The sequence below is a fragment of the Agelaius tricolor genome, unplaced genomic scaffold, assembly GCF_023055355.1.
Source record: "Agelaius tricolor isolate 1412-34295 unplaced genomic scaffold, bAgeTri1.0.p SCAF_13, whole genome shotgun sequence".
Taxonomy (NCBI): Eukaryota; Metazoa; Chordata; class Aves; order Passeriformes; family Icteridae; genus Agelaius; species Agelaius tricolor.
In genome coordinates, this window is record NW_027269273.1 from 16649723 (window position 1) to 16675570 (window position 25848).

General features: G+C 43.7%; 1 protein-coding gene across 21 annotated transcripts in view; it reads left to right on the plus strand.

Annotated features, from left to right (window-relative positions):
* Positions 1–25517, plus strand: part of CAMK2G (calcium/calmodulin dependent protein kinase II gamma) — a 118439-nt gene extending 92922 nt beyond the window's left edge. For 2 of the 21 annotated variants that reach the window (XM_071438867.1, XM_071438869.1), the window contains 10 exons: positions 5606–5638; positions 9472–9540; positions 11143–11187; positions 11830–11878; positions 13921–14034; positions 15689–15814; positions 18289–18364; positions 18850–18944; positions 20009–20254; positions 22786–25517. In XM_071438867.1, coding sequence (XP_071294968.1) covers positions 5606–5638; positions 9472–9540; positions 11143–11187; positions 11830–11878; positions 13921–14034; positions 15689–15814; positions 18289–18364; positions 18850–18944; positions 20009–20241 — 840 coding nt within the window. In that variant the 3' untranslated portion in view covers positions 20242–20254; positions 22786–25517. The remainder of the gene's footprint in view (positions 1–5605; positions 5639–9471; positions 9541–11142; positions 11188–11829; positions 11879–13920; positions 14035–15688; positions 15815–18288; positions 18365–18849; positions 18945–20008; positions 20255–22785) is intronic. The other 19 variants (XM_071438868.1, XM_071438871.1, XM_071438872.1 and 16 more) reach the window with 11 other exon arrangements.
* The last annotated feature ends 331 nt before the right edge of the window (positions 25518–25848 follow it).

Consider the following 25848-nt stretch of genomic DNA (forward strand, 5'->3'; position numbering starts at 1 on the left):
CACCAGTTTGTGTTCATTTACTTTCTGTTCAAGGTAACTTTCCCTTTTTTTGGCTGGTATTCAGAGCTGACTGTGCTAGAATTCCACATTGTTTGACAAGGATAGTAGGAATTTCTATTACATAGTATTACACAAGCTTGAGTGAGACATACACATCTTTCTTGAGTTTTATTCCAAATAACTCAATGAAAATGTGTGTTGGTGAATTTCTGATGCAAGGTACAGCATGTACTTGCTGACTTAGCATAAATGAGAGAGGAATGATTTGATAGTCATACCTGGTGATAGGAGGAACTAGCATGAGTTGTGTTGAGCTGATACTAAAAAAAAAAGCACAATTATTGTTTCTCTAGCAATAGGTTCAAATCCTTTGCTGAAGAAAGTTTAGCACTAAAGCAATGAGGATGCATGCATCTAGGATCAGACCATTTTGGAAGGCAGTGGGAGAAGTTTAAATCAGGAGGGGAGGACAGGAAAGAAACTCTTTTTTTAAATCCCAATACTAGTGTGTCCACACTGGGGTTGTTTTGATAAATTTCCATAGAAATGACTGCCCCCTCCAGCAAATTCCTTTCCAAATTTTATTTGAAGCATTCCTGGTTTTCATTTTGCACTGTTGCTTCTATTTCAAGTACTAATTCTGCTAATTGGTAGATATTTCATCAGCTTGGCACTTGAGAACTTTTCCATTATCTTAAATAATGAATGATTTAAACTGCCTTGAATCTTAAATTCTGCCTGCTCACCAAACCTTTGTAGTGCTGCACTTACTTTTTTCAAGCAGAATTTGGATCCAAGCTGTTGGAGTAGGAGCAGGAAGGGCCAAGTTTTCTCCCCAAGGAATATGGTTTTCTGCTTTCAAATCCAGAAAGTGAGGCTAGAAGATCCTGAGTGACGAGTTGCAGAGCCCCTGTAAGATACCACCTATCTTGTGGTCATCTCTGTAGGTCCCAGGTATTTTTTTAAGATTCTAAATTTATGAGCAATGTTGTGCATCTACCATTAAAAAATTTACTTTAGATACTTTCAAATCAGATTTATTTGCTTTCTTATTCCCCTTTATGACTGTTATGTGGAGTTGCCATCTACTGCAAGGTGAGAGGGGTTAAGGAGTGGGCTGGGGTAAACACCTGGATGAAGATTAAGGACACTTTATGCTGAGTGTCCTTCCTCTAAGCTTGTCAGGGTCTGGGCTCCCTGTAGTGAGTGTTACAGTCCTACTGCTGATTTTTTTTTTTTTTTTTTTTTTTTTTTTTTTTTTTTTTTTTTTTTTTTTTTTTTTTTTGTCTCTGGGTAGCACTTCAAAGAGTCATGTTCCCTTTTTTCCAAAGGGGTATTTTACTTCCTGCTTGTGTGAGAAGTTGTGTGTGTTACCAGTTCTAGCAGGGCCTGTAAGACCCATTTCTCTAATCAGAATTTTTTAATGCACAAAGTCTTATTTTCAGTTAAGCATGTAATGGTATTTATTTTTTAATTGATCCTTCTCTAATTTCTTTGTCAGTTTCTTTTTTTCTTTGCTGTTTACTTCTGACCACTTGGGTTTGTGACCACGATTTATAAAATTATATCAATAATGTTCTTCAGGCCCCCTATAACATTATGTGGATAGTAAATTGTGGAGCATGCTGTGGGGTGCAGGAGATTTTAACAGCATTCACTTGCAATGCTTTGCCAAGTCAGTTGATTTTCTACCTTGTCTTTCTGCCATATGCACTCTGTTTTCTTTCCCAGTAAAAGCTGAATAGCACAGCTGAAAGCAGAACTCGACTGAAAGAGGAAAAATCCATTCATTTGGTTTAACAAGGTTAATGTTCTAAAATCTGCCCTATATGTTACATAACTGCAAAGAGGTACTAAATGCCATTTGTTCTGCTGTTTGTAAGAAATATTGCAGTAAGTGTACATTTTATGCCTGATGAGTACCACTTTCCCTGCCCTTTGCCCAGTAAAGAGTATATGGGGAAGGAAGGATGCTCTGTAAATTGGCATGGCTGCTGGGAAGCAGTTGGTGAAAGCATGCCTTAAACAGAGAAGGCGCAGTAGCAAGGTAAAGCAACTATAAAATCTGCAAGAGTCAAGTAACATTCACACAGTGGCCAACAGGAGTTAATGCTCCTATCTGTGTATCAGGACTTGTTATAATCTTAAAGCCATACTGTTTAAAGTGTAACTGATTGTTTTGGTGAAGCTAAACAGGGAGAGCCCAAGTTCATCTGAACAGCAGAGTTTTGTGCTGAACTGTGTTATGCAAGACACCTGGGGAGTGCTTTAGATCTGTCTGAGTGCTGACATCCAGTAGCACATTATATCCATCTTTGATGCAGTCAGTTTTTTCACTGCATTGTTGTAATGCCTGGAAACACCAACTGAGATCAAGGGTCCAGTGTGCTTAGCTAGCGGTGGCTAAGCAGAAAATCCCTGCCTCTTAGCTTACAATTTAAATAGACAAGCTGACAAAAGGGCAAGAGAGAAGATGGATTGACAAAGATTAAATTATTTGCTCAGCATCACACAAAAGGGCTAAAGTAGAAGTAGAAATAGGACCTCAAATTTGCTGGTTCAAGATGACTCTCACTATGATGATCTGCTTTTAGTTCAATATTTTTTTCCTACCTTAAGTTCTGAAATGACTATACTCTCCATAGGAATATGAGTTCCTGCAAGCATGATATTTTAACATAAATACTGTCAGTATCAGACTGGGGGAAAACTGCATGTAGAAGATGGAAACACAGAAAGCTGTCATAAAAATAAAATAGCCATATTAAGTTCCTGGGACTATGAATGGGACCTTGCTTGGAATCACTCTGCTTCTTATAGTATGTTTTAGTATGTGCTGTGGAATGATTTACACTCACCATTTCTAGTATTGCTGCCATGCTGAAGAGAAAGTGATTCTTCAGATTGTCTTCTGTCACCTGCTGACTTCTGTTGATTGTTACCTAAAGCAAGACTGTTCTTTAAGTTTCACTGTAGAGAATCTGCTCCTCTTTGAGAGATGAACACCTAAATTCACACACATAATAAAAATAGAACTGTAACAAATATTCATCCCTAGGTTTGTTGTCTGTAGTGCTTTGGGAGAATGTTTTGTCACTCAGGTGTAGGGAAACTCTCTAAGTGATCGGTGAGGTGCTTTACCATAGGCTGTGTCTGTCTTTAACAAGTTTTTTTCATTCCCTGGGACATCTCTGCCCTGCCTAGTAGTTCTTAGAGGGTTCTGTGTTATAGAAGGGAAAGAGATAGCTATACTTCTATAGCTAAACTTCTGTTATCTTACTTACTTTGCTAAGTTGCAGTCACTTTACAAGAAGAACAAAAAGGTTTGCTCACTCAGCTAGTCACCTTGGGAAGGTAACAATAGATGATTCTGATGCAGCTGTTAAGATGTACTGGGAGATGGATCTGGTTTAGTAACTTCCTTGTATATGATTTGACTTAATAAATTTTGATGCTTTAGCACTTCCTGCCAGTGTCTCATGTTGGCATTATCTAACCTGTCTTTTATTTTCATAGTACTTTGATGCTCTGGTCCTAACACAGACATCACTCCCTGCCCTTTTCATACTGCCAACCTAGCTTTTGTTCCCTGTGTTATTATAGTAGCCAGGAATAATGTCCTTTCTGGGATTTCTACACTACATCATGCCCTGTAATAGACTAACACTGTTTTAAATTTAGCTTGTACTCTAATTAAGTTCTGATCTGCAGAGGGTTCTGTTTCCTCCTGTGTCAGTGTTACTTGTGCCTCTGTGTAGGAGGGTGTTTGTTTTCCACATGGTTTAGTTGATTCTTTTCCTATTGAACCTTATGCTTGTATCTTAACATTTTCTGTCCCTTTTTTCTTTTGTAACTTACTGGAAGTCTGTGTGAATTTCAAATGAGATTGTCTTTCTTAGGGACGGGTTTACCTCAGTATCCATATAGCTCCTTTTTGTCTGCTGCAACTTACAGGATGCATTAAAAGTAAAACCAGTAGTTTTTCATTGTTGTGAATTTCCACAAATTCCCTGTTGTGATGGGGTACAAGGATCTCTCTGAGTTGATGGCAGTCTAAGGATTATATCCATGCACTGGTAGTAGATGCTATTTTAGTTCTACCTTGAGGAAAAGCCTGTGGAGAAGCTAAAATGTCCTGAAAGAAATGAGAGGAAACACAAATTTGTACACCATGTAATGGCAAGCCCTGTGTTATGCCTCCATGAAATGGAAGATTTGTGAGCCAAATGGTGATCAGATCAGAGTCTATCTGTTCTGGAATTAAAGATCAGATGAGGCAGAAGCTTTGCTAGTTTGAGTCTGTTCATGCAGTGCCTATGTGACTGTGGACTTTATGGTGTGATAGGAATGTGGTTCTGGGTATGAGGTGAACATGGGCACTTCTGCTTCCAAACACATGCCAGTGTTTGTGTGTGATTGAGCAGCTCTGATGCAAGGACAGCAGGGATGAAGGCAATCTTCAAGGTAAGAGCTGTGAAGACTCAGTAAGTGTATGGAGTGGGGAGCCACAGCTCCGTGGCCTGTTCTGTGTTCACAGGCTGCTCCAGGGGGTGCTGTGGTAGTGTGCAGGAGTCCAGAGCTACAGAACTGAGCCCACACCATCGTGGGTTTTGACTGGCACGAGGTGTACTGTGCTATACCACTCTGTGGGCTAGACTGTAGTAAGCAGCAGGGAAATAGCCTAGATAGTACCAAAGGAGGAGGGCAGATGGAAAATGCACATGGAGACAGCAAGGGGAAGGCATAGCATTGTAATGCTGAATGACCTGCCAGGCTCAGCTTGAACTGGATGACTCCAAGATTTTAGTGAAAAAGGAGGGAACTGCATGCTGAGCCTCATTTACTGGAGAGTGCAATTTGGTGTGAAGGTGTTTTTGAAGATGACTGAAAATGCCATTAAACAAGAGTAGAGTCCAAGAAGGTTGAGTAGTGTTTGAACCTGTTTGTTCTTCTCCCAATATCTGAGAGTGCAAAGTGCTCTAGCTGTTGAGTGCTTCTGTCTTACTTTGTTTGAGCATTACCTCTCCAATCAGGCCCAAATTCAATGTGAGGGAGTCTTTCTCCTCCCCATGCTATGCACACAAGTTCCCTCTTCTTTCGTCCGTCCCTGTGTGCCTTTCTGTTGTGGCCTCCTCCCTACCCTCTAATTTGAGTTGCAAACACACTCTGCATTCTCCAAATGTGAACACACAGACGGTTTCTGCCTACCTCTTCAGTTTGGCTGGGGAAGCTGCACCATTTTCTGAGGTGGGAGAGCACAGAGAGACACCCCCTTCTATCCCATATCTTGTGCACATATATTGCTCTCTCTTCTTCTCCCCTTATACCAGTGTGTGGGGCACCTATATTCTGACCAGAGTGTTTGAGGAGATGGGGGTCTTCAGCCCTGCCCTTTCCTCTGGTGTGTAGTTGTGTGCTTTAATGGTGACTTTTCTCTCTGTTCCTTTTTTCCGTGTCTGCATTTCTGCTGCTGCTTATACCTGCCTCAGGGGAGCATTATTGGCAGGGGGGCCCTTGCTGGCACACTAATGTGTGAATAGTTTCTGTGCTTTTCTTCTCATCTCCTCTCTTCCCTTCTCTTTCCCTCTCTCAATGATGTGTCCAGAAAAGGAAGTCGAGCTCCAGTGTGCATTTGATGGTGAGCACCTCCCGTAAGCTGCCTGCGATTCGTGCCTCCGCCATTCTCCATGCCATGCACGCTCGGCTTGTGCTCATCACCCTACATAGCATGTCCGTGCCAGGGGGTGGCCGGGGGGGTCAGTGTGCACCCAGGGGTCCATGTTCTCACAAAAAGGGCTCTGTGATCCTCTGGCCACATACAGCTCCCATTTTGTGCAGAAAATCCAGCTGCTGGCAACTCAGTTTGACTTTGCGTGCTCTGAGTGTGAAATGAAAAAAGACAGTGGTCTCCTGGGCTCAGCAGAGCAGGTGTGTGCCTTCCTGGACAGGAGGCTTTGTCATTCTGTTGCAGAGGTGCCAAAAAGAGGAACAGGTGCTTTGCCTGGTGTTGGTGCTGCCATCCTTGATAGGAGTCTTGCAGTGTAGAACAAACTGGGAGTCACTCCAAATGTGGCAGAGACTGATGGGGCTCCACTGTTCAGATGAAATGTGTGGGCACAGCACCACTGCGCAGCTCAGAGCTGCCTGGTCACTTCTATTTTTAGCATACTTACTGAAAAGGTTTGTTCAGAGCCTTTATAATCCAAAACTTCCTTTTGTCCCGATCTTGTTTATGTATCCCAGCATGACCAAATACCCAGTAACTGCCCCCCTGTCCTGTTCATTTCCTTTTTCATCCATCAAGGTGTTTGACATTTATAGAATTTGTTTAAAAAATAGTCAAATCCACTCTCAAGGGTTCAAAGAGGAAATTGGCCAGTGTCATATTGTCAGAAGTCATACACGGCCCAATGACACACTTTGACACCAAGATATGAACAGTAACCAAAGGACAAGAATTAGTTATTGTATTATCTCCTATGCACAGAAAAATAACAGAAAGGATTTCTCCCATTTCAGATAGAGGTGGGAATGTTACAGTACCAAGACAGCAGAATAATTGTTTTTTCATTACTACCTGGAAGATATTTCTCCTCTTCTTCCTTCAATGACACCTTAAAACTGTGTAAAAAAAAACCCACAAAAAAAGTAATCCCAAAGTACTGCTTTGAAAATCTGAAGTGAGTGACTAACTTTTCACCAGCCCTGCCTTTTATGTGGGGCAGAAGTTCACTTTGCCTTTCTTGCCCTTCTGCCAGCAATACTTAAATTTGCCTACTGCCAGCAATACTTAAATTCTCTTTGCATATTGTTTTAAAGCAGTTGGGATATGTAAAGCATGTAAGCATCAGCCTCTGAAAATATGGAAGCAGTGAAAGTGGCTGAATAACCAGACACGGCCCATGTATTGGTAGTTTCTTTTAGTTGGCTATGTGTGTGTGTCCCTACAATATGAGCACTGGTCTGTTTTCTTTCTCTTGCACCCTCTGTTTTGCTCGTGCCTGTCTGTCTGTCTGTCTGTCTCTTGTCGAGCTCAGGAAATGTTGCCAACTGCTGTGCCAAAACGAATTGTGTTACAGATCTTAAGAAGGACCTAGCACCTTTTTTAGGTGAATGGGCCTCTTTTAACTTGAGTTGTATAGAATTACCAAGGACTGTGCCCTGGCCAGTGACTGATGCTGGCTGGCAGCAGGGGGGAAGGAGGGGTAAGAGTTGGCTGTGCTGCCTGCACCTCTGGGAAGGAAAGGCTGGCTTGTTCCAGGGAAGAGCACGTGGTTAGATGGCCACAGGATGTGTGTGCAGGAAGCTCAATATGTCAGATACCTTCCTTCACCTGAGAAAGAGCTGTGAAAAACATGCAGGCTAAGCTGCCTCCAATTTCATTGGGACACTATCCTGCAGTAAAATGCTATCCAATTCTGGACTAGCAAACTTGGTTGTCTTCAGCCCACTGGCTGGGGAAGAATATTGTGGGTGAGCTGGGTGCTCAGTGCAGACTGGAGGGTAGGCTGTGTGCTTTGAGTTTGTGGGGCTTTGCACTTTATAAGGCAACATAACACTCCTAACAGGCTGTTGTCAACTTTTTATTTGGAACAGTGGCTTTGTGGATGTTTGTTTAGGTTTTGGTCGTTTTGTTGGGTTTTTTTCTCATTTGGCCTTTTAGTTATAAAGCCTTCCAAACCAGTGGAATTATTTTTGTATAGCTTCTTCCGTGCTAATTTTATCTTCTTATCCCAGTGGGATAAGAAAAATGGGTTACCTTCCTCTCACTGGAAGAGGTTTGGAAGATAGATCTCTGCATTAGGATGACTGTTTCTGAAGAAGTACAAGAGCCTCAGTGCTGTGTGGAGAGGTGGACCATTGTCAGAAGTTTGTGCCATAAAATAGCTTGGGATTAACTTTTTCAGGTTGATCTACAGTGACCTGTCACCTCTTCTGCCATCAGGCTGGAAAGACATACATAAAACAAAACTCTTGGAAGGCCAGAGTCTTAGGACAATGCAGGGATGTATAGAAAGAGGCAGCAAACCATAATTTCTGTGGTGTTTCTCCTTTCTTAAGTTGGAGTTTGAGTGTAAATGTTTGGGATTTTTCCCCACAGACTTCCAAAGAGTTCATTTCTGCCTCTCTTTCTTGTACTTCCTCCCCCCTCCATGTGCCCCATCTTCCTCTTTTGTTTCTCCTCTCTCCCTCTCCAAAATGGATAGTTAAGCCAAGACCTGTTGCTTGTGAAGAAAAGCTGAATTAGTAGGTGTTTGTTAAGTCTCGGTCTTATAAGATCTGTCACTGGTTGACATAATTATACCTTTGGCAGATGTTTTCCAGCTTAGCATTTCACTTTTCAATTCTTTGTGGTGTTTGTGGTGTGGTGATGAGGGCCTGATGTTTTGCAGTATGAGTTTGCACTCCCTGAGTGGGATAGAGAGCCACTGCAATGAGGGCATACACTACTGTGAGCTCCCATCAGGTGCCCTGATCTGTAAACTGAGGAGTGTGAGTGAGGCTCCTGCAGAGGCAATTTTGACCTTGCTGCTGGTGTTCAGTGGCAAAAGAGACGTAGCCTGGTGTGGGGGGTCACACGTGGGCTGGATTTGTGGGCTAGGAACCCTGTACTTATGGATAGGTTTGGCTTCCTCCAAACATAGACTTGGTTCATTCCTGACATACATGACTCAATGGGACAATTCTTTTCAGCAAGCTGGTGATGGCCTCACTGTTGTGCTGTATGAATGCAGAAAATGGAGATTTTATTCTTCTGCTACAGCTACAAGAGAGTCTGAAGAGGGGAAAGATGAAAAGCTGCTGGGCATCATCCAGAGAACTTCCTACTTGTGGAACTATATGGCCTTTTCCTTATGTCCCAGTCCCATTCCTTTCAATATTTTGGTCCTGAAGTCTCTTTGTTCAGGTTACAACAGGGATACAACATATACATTACTTTTTCTCTACCTTTTCTAGGCTTACCACGCTTTTACTTGGCTCAATAGATTCTCTGGAACTCTCACCTAGAACTGTTTCTGTACACTTTGGGACACCTCAGACTTGACTCCCATTTGTGCCCTGTTAGAGACCATGACTGCTGTGTGTTTCTCACTTTTGTAGTCTCTTTCTCTCAGGACAGCTGCCATGTCTCATTTTCCTTCACCAGATATTTTTTGTTAGTGCTCATTGCAGGATTCTCCCCACCCCTTTGGGCTGCTGCCTTTTTGCCTTCTGTTTTCCTTCCTTATAGCTCTAGCAGTCCATTTGCATTTGAATTTTGGTACAGCCCTTACAACTTCTATTGCCTCTGAGGGAAGGATGATGTCCAGCAACTGGGGCAGGACTCCTCCTTCCTCCCTCTTCTTGGTGACTGAGATTGTGGGGAGGGTCGGGTCTGAGGAGAGATGGTGGGGGTTGAAGCAATACTGTCATTTTCTTGCTGCCTCTGCTGCCCAGCATGGAAACTAAAACCATGTTTTTCTGTCTCAGCCACAGAGCAACAACAAAACCAGTATAGTAAGCACTGCAAAAGAAACACCCCCAGTGCAGACGTCCATGGTATCTTCCCCAAACGCTATTTTTTTTTCCTGTTTGGTTTAGTTTTGATTCTGTCCTCTCCCCTTCTCCTCCCAAACCCCTTCCCGAGTGCTGCTTGTGCCACTCTGTTTCAGCTTATGTTTTGGCTTCGTTCTGTCTGTGTCCCTGTGCTGCTGTGGGGCCTGATCACAGCCTCACAGGCTTTGGGATGGGGGTGCTGAGCAGAGCTGTGGTTGGATGTGGGGATCGCAGCTTGCCTGGACTTCCCCGTGTGCCACCCCTGTATAGTTCTGTGTGTCCCGTTCATCTGTTCCTGCTGGCTTTGGGGAGGATGGTTTTGAAGAAGAGAGTGTCAAGCTCCATCCACTCTCCAACACTCAGGAAATGGAGGATGGACTTCAGGACACCAGAGAGGAGAGGGCAGACAAAGGGTTTTTAGAAGAATCCTTTGCTGGCCTATTTGGCCTGCTCAGTTGAGTGACTGATCTCCTGCAGCTCACAGACTTGCTGGGCTGGCACTTTCTGTTTGGCCTGTGTGCAAGCTCTGCAGTGCCAGCACAGTGCCAGTGCCAAGTCCATTGAATGGCACAGCTTGGGTGTGTGCCTGCCTCAGTACCCATGGAGTCAGGCAGCAGGGCAGCGGGTGGCAGAGGCAGATGGAAGAGTGTGCAGCACTGCCCAGCACTGTCCCTGATGCCCTTGCTGAGCCACCCAGCAACAACAGCAGTGGGAGGAGATGGTGCAAGATCCTGAAGTCTTGTCCTGGTAATGAAGGGATGAGTGCAGGAGCTAGTTAGCACCCATAGGCCTGGTAGCTGCTCTTTGTTGTCTGTCTCTGGAGAGTTGGATTTGGCATTTCTGGGGCATGGGACGTGGGATTTGGTGTTGGGTTTTTTTTTGTTGGAGAATGAAGGATTCTTGGGACACTTCATAATTTTCTGCTTTCCTTTCACTATCTTTTTCATTATGTTTTTGATACGGAGAGAGCCTTTCTAAATTATTAAATATTATTATTATTGAAATTGGAGCTCATTTCAGAGGCTTTTAGAAAAATGTGCCTTTTTTCACAGTTCCTTAGCAACTCCTCTCTGAGAGGCATTGAGGTGGTCTGGCTCATCCTATTTTTATTATGAAAATTATGAATGTCCCTTTTTTAGGGTAAAATACCCAGCAACCTTTCCAAAAAACTGGGAGACAAAGGCCCCAGCCCAGTATTATCCTTTCTTTCCCCTTTCCTCTTCTGAAGCATTTTCGAGTGAGGATGCTGTTGAGGGGTCATTACCTCATGAATGGCTGCAGACAGTGCAGACTGGCTGCTTGGTTGCCCCCTGGTGTCTGTGGCAGCCTGGTTCACTGGAAGCGAATTGGGAATTAGGGGCAGTTGCAGGGAAGCTGGGGGCTTTGTCTCCTTGTGACTGTAGCTTTTAGTGCAGCCTCTCTCTTAATGAAACCCGTGCAGGAAGTGTGTGCGCACGCACGCAGGCACACGTGTGCTGTTTGGAGTTTGTGGTTTGATTTGACTTTTTTTAATGTCAGTCTCCTTTTCTCCACTTGCTGGGGAGTGAAGGTAAATTAGACAATGCTTTGGAACTAGAGTTTAATGATTCTTCCATCCTTTCCTAGGAGCCTCAAACAACTGTTGTCCATAATGCTACAGATGGCATAAAGGTAAGGGATAGGAGTGTTGTAAGAAAAACCTCTGCTACTCTCTTGTTCCTGTCTTCATGTGTCTTAATTCAGTTTCTACCTTTCCAATGTCTGGTTTGTAGCATGCTCCTGAATACTGCTGACAGTAGGAGGGTTGTGTTATATGGCTGTGGATCTCTGGAAGAGGCTGAGTAAAAACAACTGTTCAGATAGTAACATGTCTTTCCTATTGTGGTGTATAACTACCACTCTCTTTCATATGTGGGATGGAAGAGGAGAGATAGGCACTTACGCAATTATTTTTTTTTCTTCTACAAATGGACACTTCCTCTGAGAAAGCCTAGGAATCCTTCTTTAGCTTCTTGTGGCTATTCTTCCAAACAGAATCAACTATCATTAGATTTAATTTGACAGAGTTTGGTAACTTCCACACTTGTAGAAGTTCTGGGTTAAGAGCTCGAACATGCAAAAGCTGAGCAGAGATGCTGTTATGTTATGCTTTGTATTTGGCCTGCTTACATTCAAATCTTCCTTGTATCATCCTCTCCCTTCCATCCCTGCCAACGTTTTTGTGCTTTTACCCATCTTTCTCACAAAGAAATCAAACTATTTGCTCATTCTCCCAACTGCTGATGCCTGGTAATGCTGTGTTCTGCCGTGCAGGGTTCCACAGAGAGCTGTAACACCACAACTGAAGATGAGGATCTGAAAGGTAGGTATTTTGCCTGTAATTTCTAATACAGCTAAGTGTAGGCAAGGGATTCTAGAGATTCAATCATTGCCTTGAACTAGCTTCCCAGATTTCTGTGTCTGACTCAGTTCATAAATTCGCCATGACGCTGTCATTCCTGTCACAGTGGGACCATGCACTGGGGAACCATCTGACTTGGCCTCTGCGGTATATAAACACTGAGCTAATTTGTTTTTGTCTCAGAGTTGGAATTCTTTTCTTGCATATATCATAATCTGTTCATCTCCAGTCCATTTCTAGGTGTGGAAAATCCCTACCAGTCCCTTGAGGTTTGAACTCTGCTTGTGTGTTTCTGCTTCCCTGTAGATTGCAGAGAGTTGAAACATCTCTGTCACTACTCAGACTCCCTTTTCACCCCTTTCTGGGAATGTCTTCCATGACATGCAATGACTTTCCTTGTTATTTTTTCTCTTTGGGTCTGTATTTTTTTAAGATGAAGATCATTCTCGGCCTGTTGTCCTTGACTGAGATATCAGTAGAGGGAGAGGCCAAGAAGAGATTTCATATATTTCAGTGACCATATCATAAATATCCTGTGCTTGTAAACCTCTGAAATGAAGGAGCTCCAAGTTCCATATCTGCTCATGTTGTTTGAGCAGCTATTTTTTGCCTAACCTCCCTAACGAAGATGAGCAGACATCTTCCTGAATAAACAAGTTTGAGATGGGTGAAGGTAGTTTGCATTCTGAGACAAATGTATTAATAACTTGCATTTTGAGGCAGAGGTATTCTCATTCTCCATGTAGTTTATCTGAGTTTCATATCCAGGGAAAAAGCAGTGCTGACCCTGTGATGTAGCAGCAATGTCACCTCTGTCAGTGGGGTAATTCCTGATGCTTTTCCTGTGGCTTGTCACAAGCTGCTGGCTCCTCTTTTGAGGAATCACAGGGAGCAGAAACACACGCCAGTGAGTGAATGAGCTCTGCAATACAGATTGTTTGAGATAAGACCTGGCCTCATTATAGGACAGTGTTCTAGCTCCCACCTTTTTGCCAAAGAGTAAGCTGTGGGTTAGGAATCTAGCTTTGAGTGACAGGAACTGGATGAGTTTCATAGTGCAGTTATAAATTTGATTTATCCGCTCTTCTGGATAGCCATCCAGAATGGGTATTTGTCCAGAACCTTGTCTCCTGTGGCACTTTTTATTCTGGAGAGGTTCCATGGTTGAGCGTTGAGCTAGCTGAGCCAATCGGTGTTGTAAGTCAGGAATACAAATGCTGCAAGGAAAAGAAGTCTAGGACTGCAACAGAAGGTGGGTAGGAAGGAAGGCAGCTGGTCAGTGTACAGAGTTGTATATGGCTACATTGCTACAGATCAAAACTGTGTTTTGGGTTTTTTTGGCAGAGGTTAGAAAATTTTGTTATGATTTAATAGAAGGGAGCATTTGAATGGTGATTGGGAGGGAAAGAGTTTGCACAGTAGTGGTTTGTGCTGTGGCCAGCTCTGGTAATTTTAGTCCTCCAGTTTTAAGTGTAGCTGTGTTCACCAGTGTTCTTTTTCCATTCCTGCCCTTCCACATTTTAAGATAAGCAAGTACTTGGGCAAAACTAAGTAGACCAAAAGGTTTGGGACTTGTTGAAGTTCTCAGTGTTCTGCATAGCCATGACTCTCGGAAAAGGGAAGTGCTTGTGCAGTTCCTCTGCCAGCTTCTTGTTTTAAATAGACACCAGGATACACAGATCAGCTCTGCTGTGCTGTAGGGGACATTATCTTTATCCATCAGTGACAGTGGCCTCAGGGATATGTTGTTTCCACTGTGGTGAGGCTAAAGGCAGTGTGTGTCGTCGTTCTTCCTCCGCCCCCCTGCCCTTGTGTCATTCTAAATTGCACAGCAGGTTCATGTTGTCGAGCTGTCTACTTGGCTTTGCCCTGGAGGATACTCCTGCATGTTTTGTGCCCAGCATTGTGGTTTCTTTAATGTTCTCCTATTTACTTTCTCTTTTTTTATTTACTGAACTTGCGTGTTTTGTTTGTGTTTGTGTTTTAATTCCCTGCCATGCTAGCTCCCCCTCTCTCCACCGGGGACGGCAGCTCAGTGCTTGAAGGACGGAGGCACAGTGAGAGCAAAACACAGACTGAGTCCATGCAGTCCCAGCTTTCTCTCTGTTTCTCAGCCAGTAAGTCCAGGGGTGCAGTGCTTCACAGCATCTTTTTCTCACCCCTTCCTCCACCCTTCCCATTTCTCCTTACCTCAACTTCCTTCCAATGTGTTGATTTTCCATTTCCAGTGTTCCAGAATACAAAGAAATCATCTCCCTTCCTGCAAAATACCCTCCTTTGCACACTGAAATTTTCCAAACATTTCCTTCCCTTTCTGAAAAAAAAAAAAAACAACAACCAAAAACCAGAACCTCATCCTAGCTAATTTCATTCCCTTGCTTTCATCTGGATGAAATGTGGAGTTCTGTGCAGAGACACTGCCTTTTGGGGTTTCCTTGGGCAAGTCACTGCATCTCTTAGTTTTTCTTGTGGTAAATGGGGTCAGTGGTGCAGGTCTGCTTATGTGCTTATGGAGGGGATGCATGAGACTGAATTCAGTCGCACTGCTCAGAACTTCTGAGGACTTCTGACATGGATGATGCTCAGAAGTACCAAAGGAACAAAAACCATTTTTTTCAGACTACTTTAAGGTGCTTTGAAAGGGAGGCTGTGGCTCCTGAAAGACCCCAAAGCATTTTTAATCCATTATCAGGTGCTTTGAGTGAAAATTCTGGGATAATGTTGGCTCTGAAGAGCATTTGTCTGTCACGAGCTTTACCTTGTGTGTTTGTCTTTAGCTCACTTAGCTGGTACTATGGTTAGTCTATGAGTTATGTAAGTTCTGCCTGATAGTTCCTGAACTTGCTATCTCTGTAGAGGAGCCTGTGGCTGAAAAACTCCGAAAAATGCATATGAAAAAGGCTATTAGGTTGGAGAAAATCTAGGTGGAATTCACAGCCTTTCTCCTACACACATACTGTACTAGCTGCCTGACTTTAAAGCAATAGTAGAAGGATCTTTAGTGTGAGCTGGGAGCATCTGGAATATTTGATTCTGTTCAGGTCAGTCTAGGAAGGAAGAACCAGGTGTGTCCTCTTCTGTCTCTTCCCGTGGCATTTCCCTGGTTTTCTACACACAGCACCAGTATCTCATATACTGCAGCAGTTGGAGTGTCTCTGTTAGTAGCTCAAAGTATGAAGTAGCTCAAAGGATGTCAGACCGCTGGTTTGTAAGGTGCAATAGGAAAGGTGTTTTGCCTAGCCAGAATAGAAGGGAAATGATCTCTTCTGAAGTCCTTTTTGCTGTGAGCTGTCCATCACTGCTCTCTTATTAATTCCTTCCTCTTGCTCATAGCAAGGCCCTGCTTGGTACACTGAGGAGTGCTGAATCACCTCTCTGCCAAGTGGGTCAGTGTTCTCCCACTTTGCTTCCCTCCAAGTTGAGATGTGCAGTGATTTGGATATCCCTGCTTTCTTTAACCCCATCTTGTACTTGCCCTTGTGCTGCTGTCACTACTCCGACCACTGTTTTAGGTCACCCTCAAACTTCCTCCAGCACTGGTGCAATTCCTGCTGTGCTTTTTGCACCAGTGCCCGGGTGGCCCCTGCCAAGCACTGTGTGGCCCAAGTGATGTGACAGAGGCAGGAGAGCAGGTACAAGTTACTGGGATGTGGATGTGTCTGTGTGCTGGCCGGGGCTGGGGCTGTGTGTGTCTGCACTTCTTTGTTGGTTTTTATTTTACTTTCTAATTTTTGTCTGTTTATTATTTTAACGCTTACATTTGTTTTGCAGCTACACAGTCTTGTGAAGAGAAGCTCCATGCCTGGGACAGCCCAGGGCAGACATTGGAGTTAGAGCGTGCTCGGTCGGAGCCTTTGCTAACTCCAGTAGTTCCCTTTGTACTTAACCGGGCACCGTGTAAGTTAGCAGCTGGGTACCAGTAGTGGAGTAGTGCAACTCACGCTAGTTACCCTAGATGTAAAGTTCCCTTCTCTATCCGCCCGTCCGAGCCGGGCCGGGGCCGGGCGCTCCGAGCTGGCGCCATCGGCCCGGCGGGGGCGCGGCTGCAGGAGCGGGTGCGGGGAGCGGCGGCGGCCGCCGGGGGGCGCCACGCGGGGGGAGCGGGGCCGCCCTCAGCCCGGCCCGGCCCGGCCCGGCCGCGGGGAACACAGAGCCCGGCCCCAGGCCTGCCCCGGCCGTGAACGGGGCTCGCTGAACGCGGCCGCAGCGCTCCCCGGCCGGCAGTGTAGCTGCTGCGGCGGGGCTGCCTCCTGGGCTCGCACAAGGCAGGGTGGAGCAGCCGTGGGCCACGCTCGATGGCCGTGCTGGTGCATGTCGCCTCCCGCTTGTGCCGTTGCCGTGCCAGTTTGGAGGACCCGCGGATTCATCGGGAGCGGCAAGCGCCAATGCCGCCCCCGGGACATCCCGAGGCGCTCTGTCCTTCGGACAGAGCGGTCACCTCCCGTGTGCCGGTTCTAGCTCGGGACATGTAGTGAGAACCAGGAGACGAGCACAGTCTGATGGGATGGACTAGTGCTGAAGGACAGGCCTGATGGCACTGCATCAAGGCACCTCGGAAGGGAATGCAGATTTCCTTAAGATGAGCCAGCGCACCGTGACTGTGGACTGCAGACTCCCTCACTCATCCCAAATGCAGCCTTTCCCATGCACTCCATCTTCTGGACATGGGTGGTGCATGGTTTGGAGGTCCAACAAGCAGCCCTTTTTCATGTGAAAGTAATCCCAGACAACTTGCTTGTAAGGACATTTTTCACAACAGACACAGCCCACTGTATCATTTTGACCCATTCCCTGTGTATATCTTTTCACATGTGGGAGTGTATACAGCCTGCATAGTAAAACCAACCAACTTACTATTATGAGCCAGATGTCCCCTGTCTGAGGGGTTTCTGAGGCTGGCTCAGTAGTAAAATTCTCTTTAGTGATTTCCAGAGTGGGTATGGACATCTTTCATGGCCAGTGAGATTATTATCTTGTTGCTCTTTGGGTGCACTTACCAATGGTGGGATGAGGTGCATGGGCAAGGGGGGAGCAGTTCAGAGTAGCATCTTCTGGCATTTAGAATGGAATTCAGTTTCCCTGACTTGAACATCTAAGGGTAGTAGGTCAGTAGGTCCTGATTTAAACACCATCCCCCTAATCATAGGCCTTTAAGATGCCTATATGAGACTTCCCAGAAGTCCCAGCACAATTTGCTTCAGGGCCCAAAGGGAGAACAGTCAGGGGACTGGTTCCATTTCAGACACGTATATTTTAGATGCTGAAGGGCACAAGAATGGCACTTCTAGCGGCAGGAATTGTACATTATCTGGTAACATTGAAAAGAATGCTAGAGAACCTCTTAAATGCCTGTATAATGTGCAGAAGAGTCTACCTACAGGTGTGGGGAAGGCTGAAGAGATGTGAGGTTGTGCATATAGGCTCAGGCATAGGTATGGTGCACACAGTAGTCATAGACTATAATTGTGTTGTTTAACAGACCTAATTGAAACTTTGTAAATGTTATTAATTCTTGAGATCAACATGGATGATGGAGCACCGCAGAGGGGATGGGGCCTGGGCAATCTGTTGTGGGGAACCAAGAGAAGAGAATGCAGAGGTGCCGGCCACATGGGGGCCAAACAACAATAGATAGACAGCCCTTGTCTTCATTCATCTTGAAGTCCAGTGTGCTGGGTTGGCTTAATGGCAGTGCTGTCAGAGTGCTATAAAGAATTGTGCCATAGGGATTGGCAGAAGGTAACTGCCTGAGGAACAGTGTGCACTCTCAGACATAGCTAGGACCTGCTCATTCAACCCATCCATCCTGCTGCTGTCATCCTTCTAGCTTGCAGAAGCCATCCCTACATGTCCCAGTTGCTTGTGCAGCATTCACAATAGCTGAGGTGTTGATTATGGTGATAGGCAAGTTGTTGGGAGACTCTTTCCAATTGGCTTGATCTGTGTGGTGGCCATTTGTATATGGCTACTGTGGTGAAGGTTTTCCACGTCTTAAGCTGCCAAACTACTTCACATGGGCAGGGCCACTGGCATTCATTGGTCAGACTCCCCAGAAGCAGCTCTGGCTGTCATTTAGGAGACACCTCTGGTGCCTTAGACCTTTGTAGAAGAAAAAAAAAAGAAAATTAATATGGTTTCTTTATTTCCTTTCTCCCTGCATTATGGGATCACCATTTCCCTTTCATACCACTGCCCCCCTACTCTCATGTGGATTGCTGTCTTAACTGCATATCTCCAGGATGCAGGGAGCAGCATCCTATGAGATCTAGACTAATGGTGCTCTACAAATTGCTTGTAGGAAGCACCCACTAGCCTCATATTTCTACTGAACTCTTCAGCACAGCTAAATTGCTCTTTCTTCTTGTTCACAGTGCGTAAGCAAGAGATCATTAAGATAACAGAGCAGCTGATAGAGGCCATCAACAATGGAGATTTTGAGGCTTATACGTAAGTAGAGATGCTTTCTGACAGGTTGTTTATGAGTTTGTGTGCAAGTGATGCTCTGGCTCCTGGGTATGAGGAGCTGTCACACAGTCAGGGATGGTAAAAGGTTTTATCCTTCTTAGCCTACATCAGTCAGGATGGAGTAGTAGAGCTCTAAATGAATATTAAGTCAGGTAGCACACAGCAACAGGAGCAACAATAGGAAAATGTCCTGGGTTTGTAAGAAAAGTGCAGGGGAGGGCAACGAGAAGAGCAGAAAGAGAATAAAAGGAAAGTCAGTAACCTAGAAATTTATTTCATGTGAAATTCCATCTAGTTGGCTCCTTGAGTTATGGTAGGGTTGAGTCTTCAGGAACTTACTTCTTGTAGCAGGGAGATGTAGTTAGGTGGACACAGGGTGTGAGTCAAATGGCATACCAGCACTTCACTGTGTGAATAGCTCTTGGGCTCAAATTCAAACTGTAAACCTGTGCTGCTTTTCTTTGCAGAAAAATCTGTGATCCTGGCTTGACCTCATTTGAACCTGAAGCACTGGGGAACCTGGTTGAAGGAATGGATTTCCATAAGTTTTACTTTGAAAACTGTGAGTGGGTAGATTTGGTAACTCCAACACCTTTCTCTCTCCTCTTCCTTTATGTCACATTTGGGGAAGAAAATTTGCCTTGTTGTTACTGATTATCAGAGTAAGCAGGAACTTGATTGTGCTTGGGTTATGATGCATTCATAAAAGCCAGCAGCCTTTCTGTCAAAAAGCCTGTTCAGCAACAATTTCAATTCTAACCCCCACATCCCTTCACTCTAGGCATACAATCTGCCAGGTGGAAATGTTTTGTACCTGGCACGGACTGCAGGAGTTTTAAAAGTTTGACTCACTGGAGTTCTTACTGATATGAAAATGGAAAAAATGATCAGATTTTGGCAGAAGCAAACATGTATGTTTGGGGTAGACATACTGAATGGTCAGGCACAAAGATGCTTTTGCTTTGAACTTTCCCTGGATGGTTTCAGCTCTCTAACACCTAATGAACCTTTTACATAGACAAGAGTCACCTTGTCAGTCTGGGGCAGGAAAGAGTTGGGAGAAATGCTGTCATTTATACTATGGGATTTGTCTCCTTTCCTGGATGTCTCCACAGGATGAGATAATTGAAATTTAAATCCTGAGCTGTTCAATCTGTTTTATTTTGGGGGTTAGGTCAAGGTCCTTTGTATGGGCAAATGTAGTTCTCTAAGTATGCAGAGACTTTGTCTCTCTCAACAGCCTATTTATGGAGTGATTCTAACACTTCTCTGAGGTTTGTTCATATTTAATGCTGTCCTAGCTTAAAGATCTCCTGATTACTGACTCCTTTGCAACGATATTCTGTCAGTGAAAGTTCTTTCCCCATAACTGAAGACACAGCAGCAGAGGAAGTGGGGGCAAAGGGGCCAGGGCATTCCTGGCAGTAAGTGTACAGTTTGTAGCGAGAACAACAGGTGATAGGGGTAAGAATTGCTTGGACTTTTCCTGAAAAATTGCAGGACCAATTTTTGTGGTATTCCAGAATCCAGTGAAAGGTGAGTAGAATATAGAAGAGGTTGGAGAATGTGGGACGCTGTTCCTCCTTAGCTGTAAAATGAACCCGATGGTTTTGCATGTCCTGCCAGTACTGTCGAAGAACAGCAAGCCAATCCACACGACCATCCTGAACCCGCACGTGCACGTCATCGGGGAGGACGCCGCCTGCATCGCCTACATCCGCCTGACGCAGTACATCGACGGGCAGGGCCGGCCCCGCACCACGCAGTCCGAGGAGACGCGCGTCTGGCACCGCCGCGACGGCAAGTGGCTCAATGTGCACTACCACTGCTCTGGAGCTCCTGCAGCACCTCTCCAGTGAGGATCACATACGGGTATGAGTACATCACACACGGCTGAGGCTGCTCTCTGCGGGAATTCGGCATTCAGGGCCGTTTAGCTGGCTGTCAGAGAACCATCTTTAGTTGTCTGTACGGCTCAACACTTTGGCTTGTAGATGGTGTTCCTTTAAGTCCTGTCCTCTGGACTCAGTAGGGTTATCTGCCACTCCTGACAAATGGGAGTCATGTGCCAGACAGCTGTTCCTGGGCATAGGTACCCTTGTAGCAGCTGTGCTTCCTCCCAGGTGCTCAGGTCTGTGCTTGGACAAATGGCTAATCTGGAGCAGAGAGGAAGAGTATCTCATGCTGTGCACAGGTTGGCCCTTTCACGTCTACCTTTCGATGCTGGGGGTCATTTCAGAGGACTTTTTTGATGATTATGTCATCTTCTAGAAAGGATATTGTAGAATCCATACAGAACAATTTCTGTGCCATACGGGGTAAGGGTTTATTAATATAAATTTTACTACTGATTTTCCGATAAGCAAAAAGTATTTAATGTACCACGTTGAGAAAACTCAGAGGGGAAAAGAATCTAAACAAACAGTAATATCAGAGGATTTAAAATATCCCCCAATTAACTTGCCACAATTCATAATTGGAAGAAACTTTGGCTCTAAAATATGTCATGACAAAATGATTGTTGCTTGCTCCTAAGGACATCAGATCCAATTACTTCTTCAGCATTAAGGCATTCTTGTTTATTGCCTTAATGTGGATGTACAAAGTCTTTCTGCATCCTTTCGTTTTATGCTGAAATACATGTTACATCCATTTTATAGTCCAAAGTTTCCTAATCTTAGGACCTTTCTACTAAGTATTTTCTATTTAAGGGCAAACACAACAAACATTTCCAACTGGGAGGCAACCTTTTTTTTATGTGGTCATTTAAGGATGAACCACTCAAGTATAGCTGCTACTTGAGTCCTAGTTCTGTGAACAACTTGGTACTAAGCCAAGAGCAGTTTATATTCGTGTGTTGTGAGGTATTCAACCCTGCTGAAGGCAATGGGAAGGAATGTGAACTATCACAAGCAAGCTGCAGAGGTCACAGATGGAATTTGAAAAGCAGAAGCCAGTTGGGGGCACCAGAAGCAGGGAAGCTTCAAGGGAGCTGGAAAATCAGCTGCATTTCCAGGGAGTAAGGCAGTGAGAAGGAAAAAGCCTTTGCAGGAAAACAAAAAAAACTTGCATCAGATTTCATCACAGAAATGTTGAGAGAGATGTCTGTCCAAAAAATTATGCAGAAGAAATTATTAAATTAAAGATCAGTATGGCTCAGTGGCTATGCCTATGACTTCTGAGGAAATTTAGGAATGGAAAGTCTGCTGCAGAAGAGGTATGTTTCTTGGCTGTGGAAATGCTGAAGCCCTCCAAAAGTATGTGCTGGAGGGTTTCTGAAAACTGCAGAGCAGAAAGTATTTCCAAACCACAAAATGTTGGTTAAAACAATATTTAAAAATACCCTGTAAACTAATGGAAGTTGAAGTATTTGCATGCATTTCTGGGTTCTGGAGGAGGTATACCCACAAGCAATTGCAAATGGGGTCAGTGTGGGCAGCCCCCATCTGAATGCACTGAATCATTTTGGAGTAGTGTTATCCTATGTGCAGTGAAAGCGAAGGATGAAGAATGAATGAAGTGAGTAAGAATGCTTAAATAGAAATTAGTGGTTTCTTCTCACCTGGAAGGCAGAGTTCAGTTCTGGGTAAATCATCTGAAAAGGAAACTGCAGCCAGAAAAAAAAAGTTTGATATTAATCAGAGGACTTCTGTATAAGGAGAGAGTGGGAACCACGAAGGGAGAAGACTTATAAGGAAGATTCTGCAAAGATTTGCAAACTAAGAAATGGTAGAAAGAAGAGTTTGGCTACACTTTCATGACAGGATAATGCTAAACAAACATGAAAAAACCCCAGACTTAAAACTGATCAAAATAAATCCAGTAATTTGGTACATGAGGGTTAACTAGGAAGGGCCTTTGCTAAAAGCAGTCAAAAGGGCTACAATTTCACAAAACTGCAGAGAAGCTCGTACATTTGTTTAAATATTAAGTAAGTTCAGAGACAAAATTATGGAAGATTTGAAAAATAAAAACCCTAACAAAAATATAATTATCTTTCAGTTCAAGGCAAAAGCCAATGGAAAGTGAGGCAGAAAATGTTCCTTAGGACCAGAGCTTTTGAGCACTCCTTAGGAAACTTCTTCAGCTTCTGGGTCATGGCTATGAGAGGGTGGGCTCAGGGCTGCTCCAAAGCAGCATGTAATACATTTTAGCAATTACTTAATTTTCACTGGCACTCTCAGCCCCCTGGAAGGGGATGTGAGTGCCTCTTACCTTTAGAAGTCTCCTCATGAGCTGCACTTTGTCTTGTGTTAGGGGTTTCTACCTACATTAAATAATTAACGTGTAGAAAATGTGGTTTTTTAATTGTGTACAGCTAATATATGGCTTTATTTCCTTCCATCTTCCATCCTGTTCTCCCCTCTCCTTTCTGGGTGGACATTGCCTCTTCCTGACTGCAGCAACTTGTGGAGATACTCAGCTGGAGGGCAATATCTTCTTAGCAAGCAGCTCTGGAGTGCCTGAGTGACAGCAACGGTCATGTCTGTTTTGACATTAAAAAAATAAATACAAATTACAAACAGGCAGCAGCCAAATGCACGAAACCCTGCATGCATCTGATGCTCCGGGCACTGCCTTTCTGTTGTTTTCCATGGATCCATCGTGTCTGTTTCTGCTGTACGAAGGTGTTTTTAAATCTAAAAAAAAAAAGACATGTTGTTTGTATAAAAGAATAAAAAAACAGGAATAATGCTAAATAAATGACAGATTATCCAACGTGCCCCCTCCCCCAGGGCTAAGAAAGTGGCAGCAGCCGGAACATCTTTCAGAAATGAAGTGAGGGGGAAAGCAAAAGTGAAGGAGAGAAAGAGAGAAGGAGAGCAAGAAAGGAGGCGGCTTGAACAGCGGATGGCTGAACTGTGCTCCGCAAAGCCATGTGGAAGTTAATACCACAGTCGGGCTGTGCTGCAGCTACAGTCGGTGAGAGGTGGCAAGGAGGGACCCCAGAGGAGCCAGTGTGAAGACTGGGGTTCAAGAGAGAGGAGGTGCTTCTCTTCCTGTTGCCCAGCAGTCTGACTTCAGCCTGTTTCTTCCTCGATTTCTGCACAGCAAGAATACTATGGAGACCTGGTTGCTCGGCTGCTGGATCCCAAAACAGACTTTTCTTTTCTTTTTTTTTTCCTTTTTTTTTTTTTTTTTAAGAAATAAAACAAAATGGAATGTTGTTTTAAAACTAAAGATGGAAGTAGGGATTTAAAAATGGGTTTAAGTAACCCATTATTAACCCAATTAATTAACTTGAATAGAAGCTTGCTCTTTAGTGATACTGGTTTTAGAAACAGCCACTACCTGGACAAACATGGAGTTTTGAAGCCAGTTTATTTAATTTAACAAAATAAAAAACCATTTCATTAAGAGCAGAGATTTTAGAGGAAGAGGGTATTTGTATGGGATTTTCTATTTTTTTTTCTTTTTAGTAGCGTAGTTGGGATCCACAGTGCTGCAGAACACATGTTCCTTAGGAAGCAGACAAAAAACTTAGTGTTATGTTCTTCATGAAAACTTGCACATACACTCCTATATGAGGCATAAATAGCGTGTGTTTTTTATACTGAAATATATGCACCCTTAGAATTAAAGGGGTTACCTGGCCTCCTGTATGATTTGTTGGTCTCCAGTAAAATAGCAGTGGGAGCCAGCAGCCCCAGCCAGGTGCTTCTCCCCACCACTAACCCATCTGATGTTTGTAAGTGTCATGTTTCCTAGTGTTTATTTGGGTAATTTTTCTATTTTTTACAGTGATGTTGTAACACAGAAAACTGTCAGATCAGAACCTCAAAAGCTGTAGCTGAAGGAATCCAGGCCACCCCCCACCCCGTGTTGCCTCTGGGTGTTAGAGGATACCTCATGAAGCAGAGGGGAAAGGGAATGAACACGTGATCTGATGTTCGTCCTTTGGGCCAATTCATTTTCCTTTCTTTTCTTTGCTGCAAAAGGAGTTCCGTTCCTTTATTCATTGGGTGGGAGATACGGAAGTGTTTTGTTGACCTTACCAAGGAGGGAGCCCAGCCCCAAGAAGAAAATGGCCTTTCTGGCAGACCTGATGGGATATGTCTTGACCAAGGGAAGGCATCACTTGCAGAAGTTGGAATGGGCTTTTACCTGAATTTATCTACCCCTAATAATTTTTTGGATCTCTAGAGAGAGTTAAAATTATTTCCATGAGAGCATACTAAGTGTGTGGCAATCTTTTAGCAGACTATAGATGAGAAGAAAGAGAATTTGCAATGTTAATCCTTATTCAGTAAAATGCAGACAATTAAAGCTGTTGCACAAAGTGGAGCTGTCACTTTGCAGCAGATAGCGCTCTGCTCCCTTTATTGGAGAGGTGCTATCCCACACCAGGATTAGATCAGCTAACCACTGGTGAAGGAAAAGGCCATCCACTCTTCCCAGGTTTATTTGAGCAAACACCCTTTTCTTCCTCCCTTTGCTATCCCAGGGGAGGAGTGAGGAGGGGACTGAACCCATGGGGGGGCAAACACTAGATTTTATTATTTCAAAACATTTTTAAGACAGTGACTGAAGTGGAAAAGTAAAAAGCCTTGATATTTCATTCAGAAAATTTTTTAAGCCACAAAGAAAGCAAACAGATTACAGTTATGCCACTTAAAAAAGATAAATACAAAATATTATGCATGCCTTCTTTCGGTCTGATCTTCCTTGTCTCTTTACCTGATAATTATTAATAGTTAAAAAAGAGAACCCTCTGTATTAAGTATATGCATCTTTCAGAAAAAAATTTAAAAGAAGAGAACTGTTGGGTTTTTTGTTTTTGCACAGTCTTGGAGACAAACTCTTTTGGTTTTTTTTTGTTTTGTTTTGTTTCCTTTTAAGTTAATGAGAACCTTAGCTTGGTATGGCCATTATCAAACACAGCTGTACACCTTTAGCATTCTTAATGTTCTCTTATGGGGCTAATGTAAGCATCTATATAATATATATTATAAATATCACATTTTAAACAGGAAATGGAAGGCATTTGATGCAGAATTTTTGCATGATATAGAAATAATTAAAGTTAGCTAGTGTTTGTTTGTTTGGTCTGAATGTTGGTAGAACCTTCATAGCTTTGTTACAATGAAACCTTGAACTGAAGATATTTAATAAAATAACATTTAAACAGTGTAAAGTTTGGAGTGTCACATTATTCTCCTGAGCAATATGAAGTTGGTACTTCTGGGATAAGAATCAATTGACAGAGGAGGTGTTTTTTCCTGTGTCATTTAAAAATGTAATGTTTAAAAAGTTAAGTGGGACCATACCTAAAAGGGGGGAGAATACTAGCATTAAAAACAAAAGGATGACAGAACCTGTTAAAATTACCTTTATGGCATTTCCCTGACAGACTAGGGATAACAGGGAAATTCTGCTTTTGTTCCAAATAGCCTGATCCTTGGCAAATCAATGCTATTACTTCCTTTCCTGGTCTTTGTTTTCCTCAACATTATTTAATATTATTC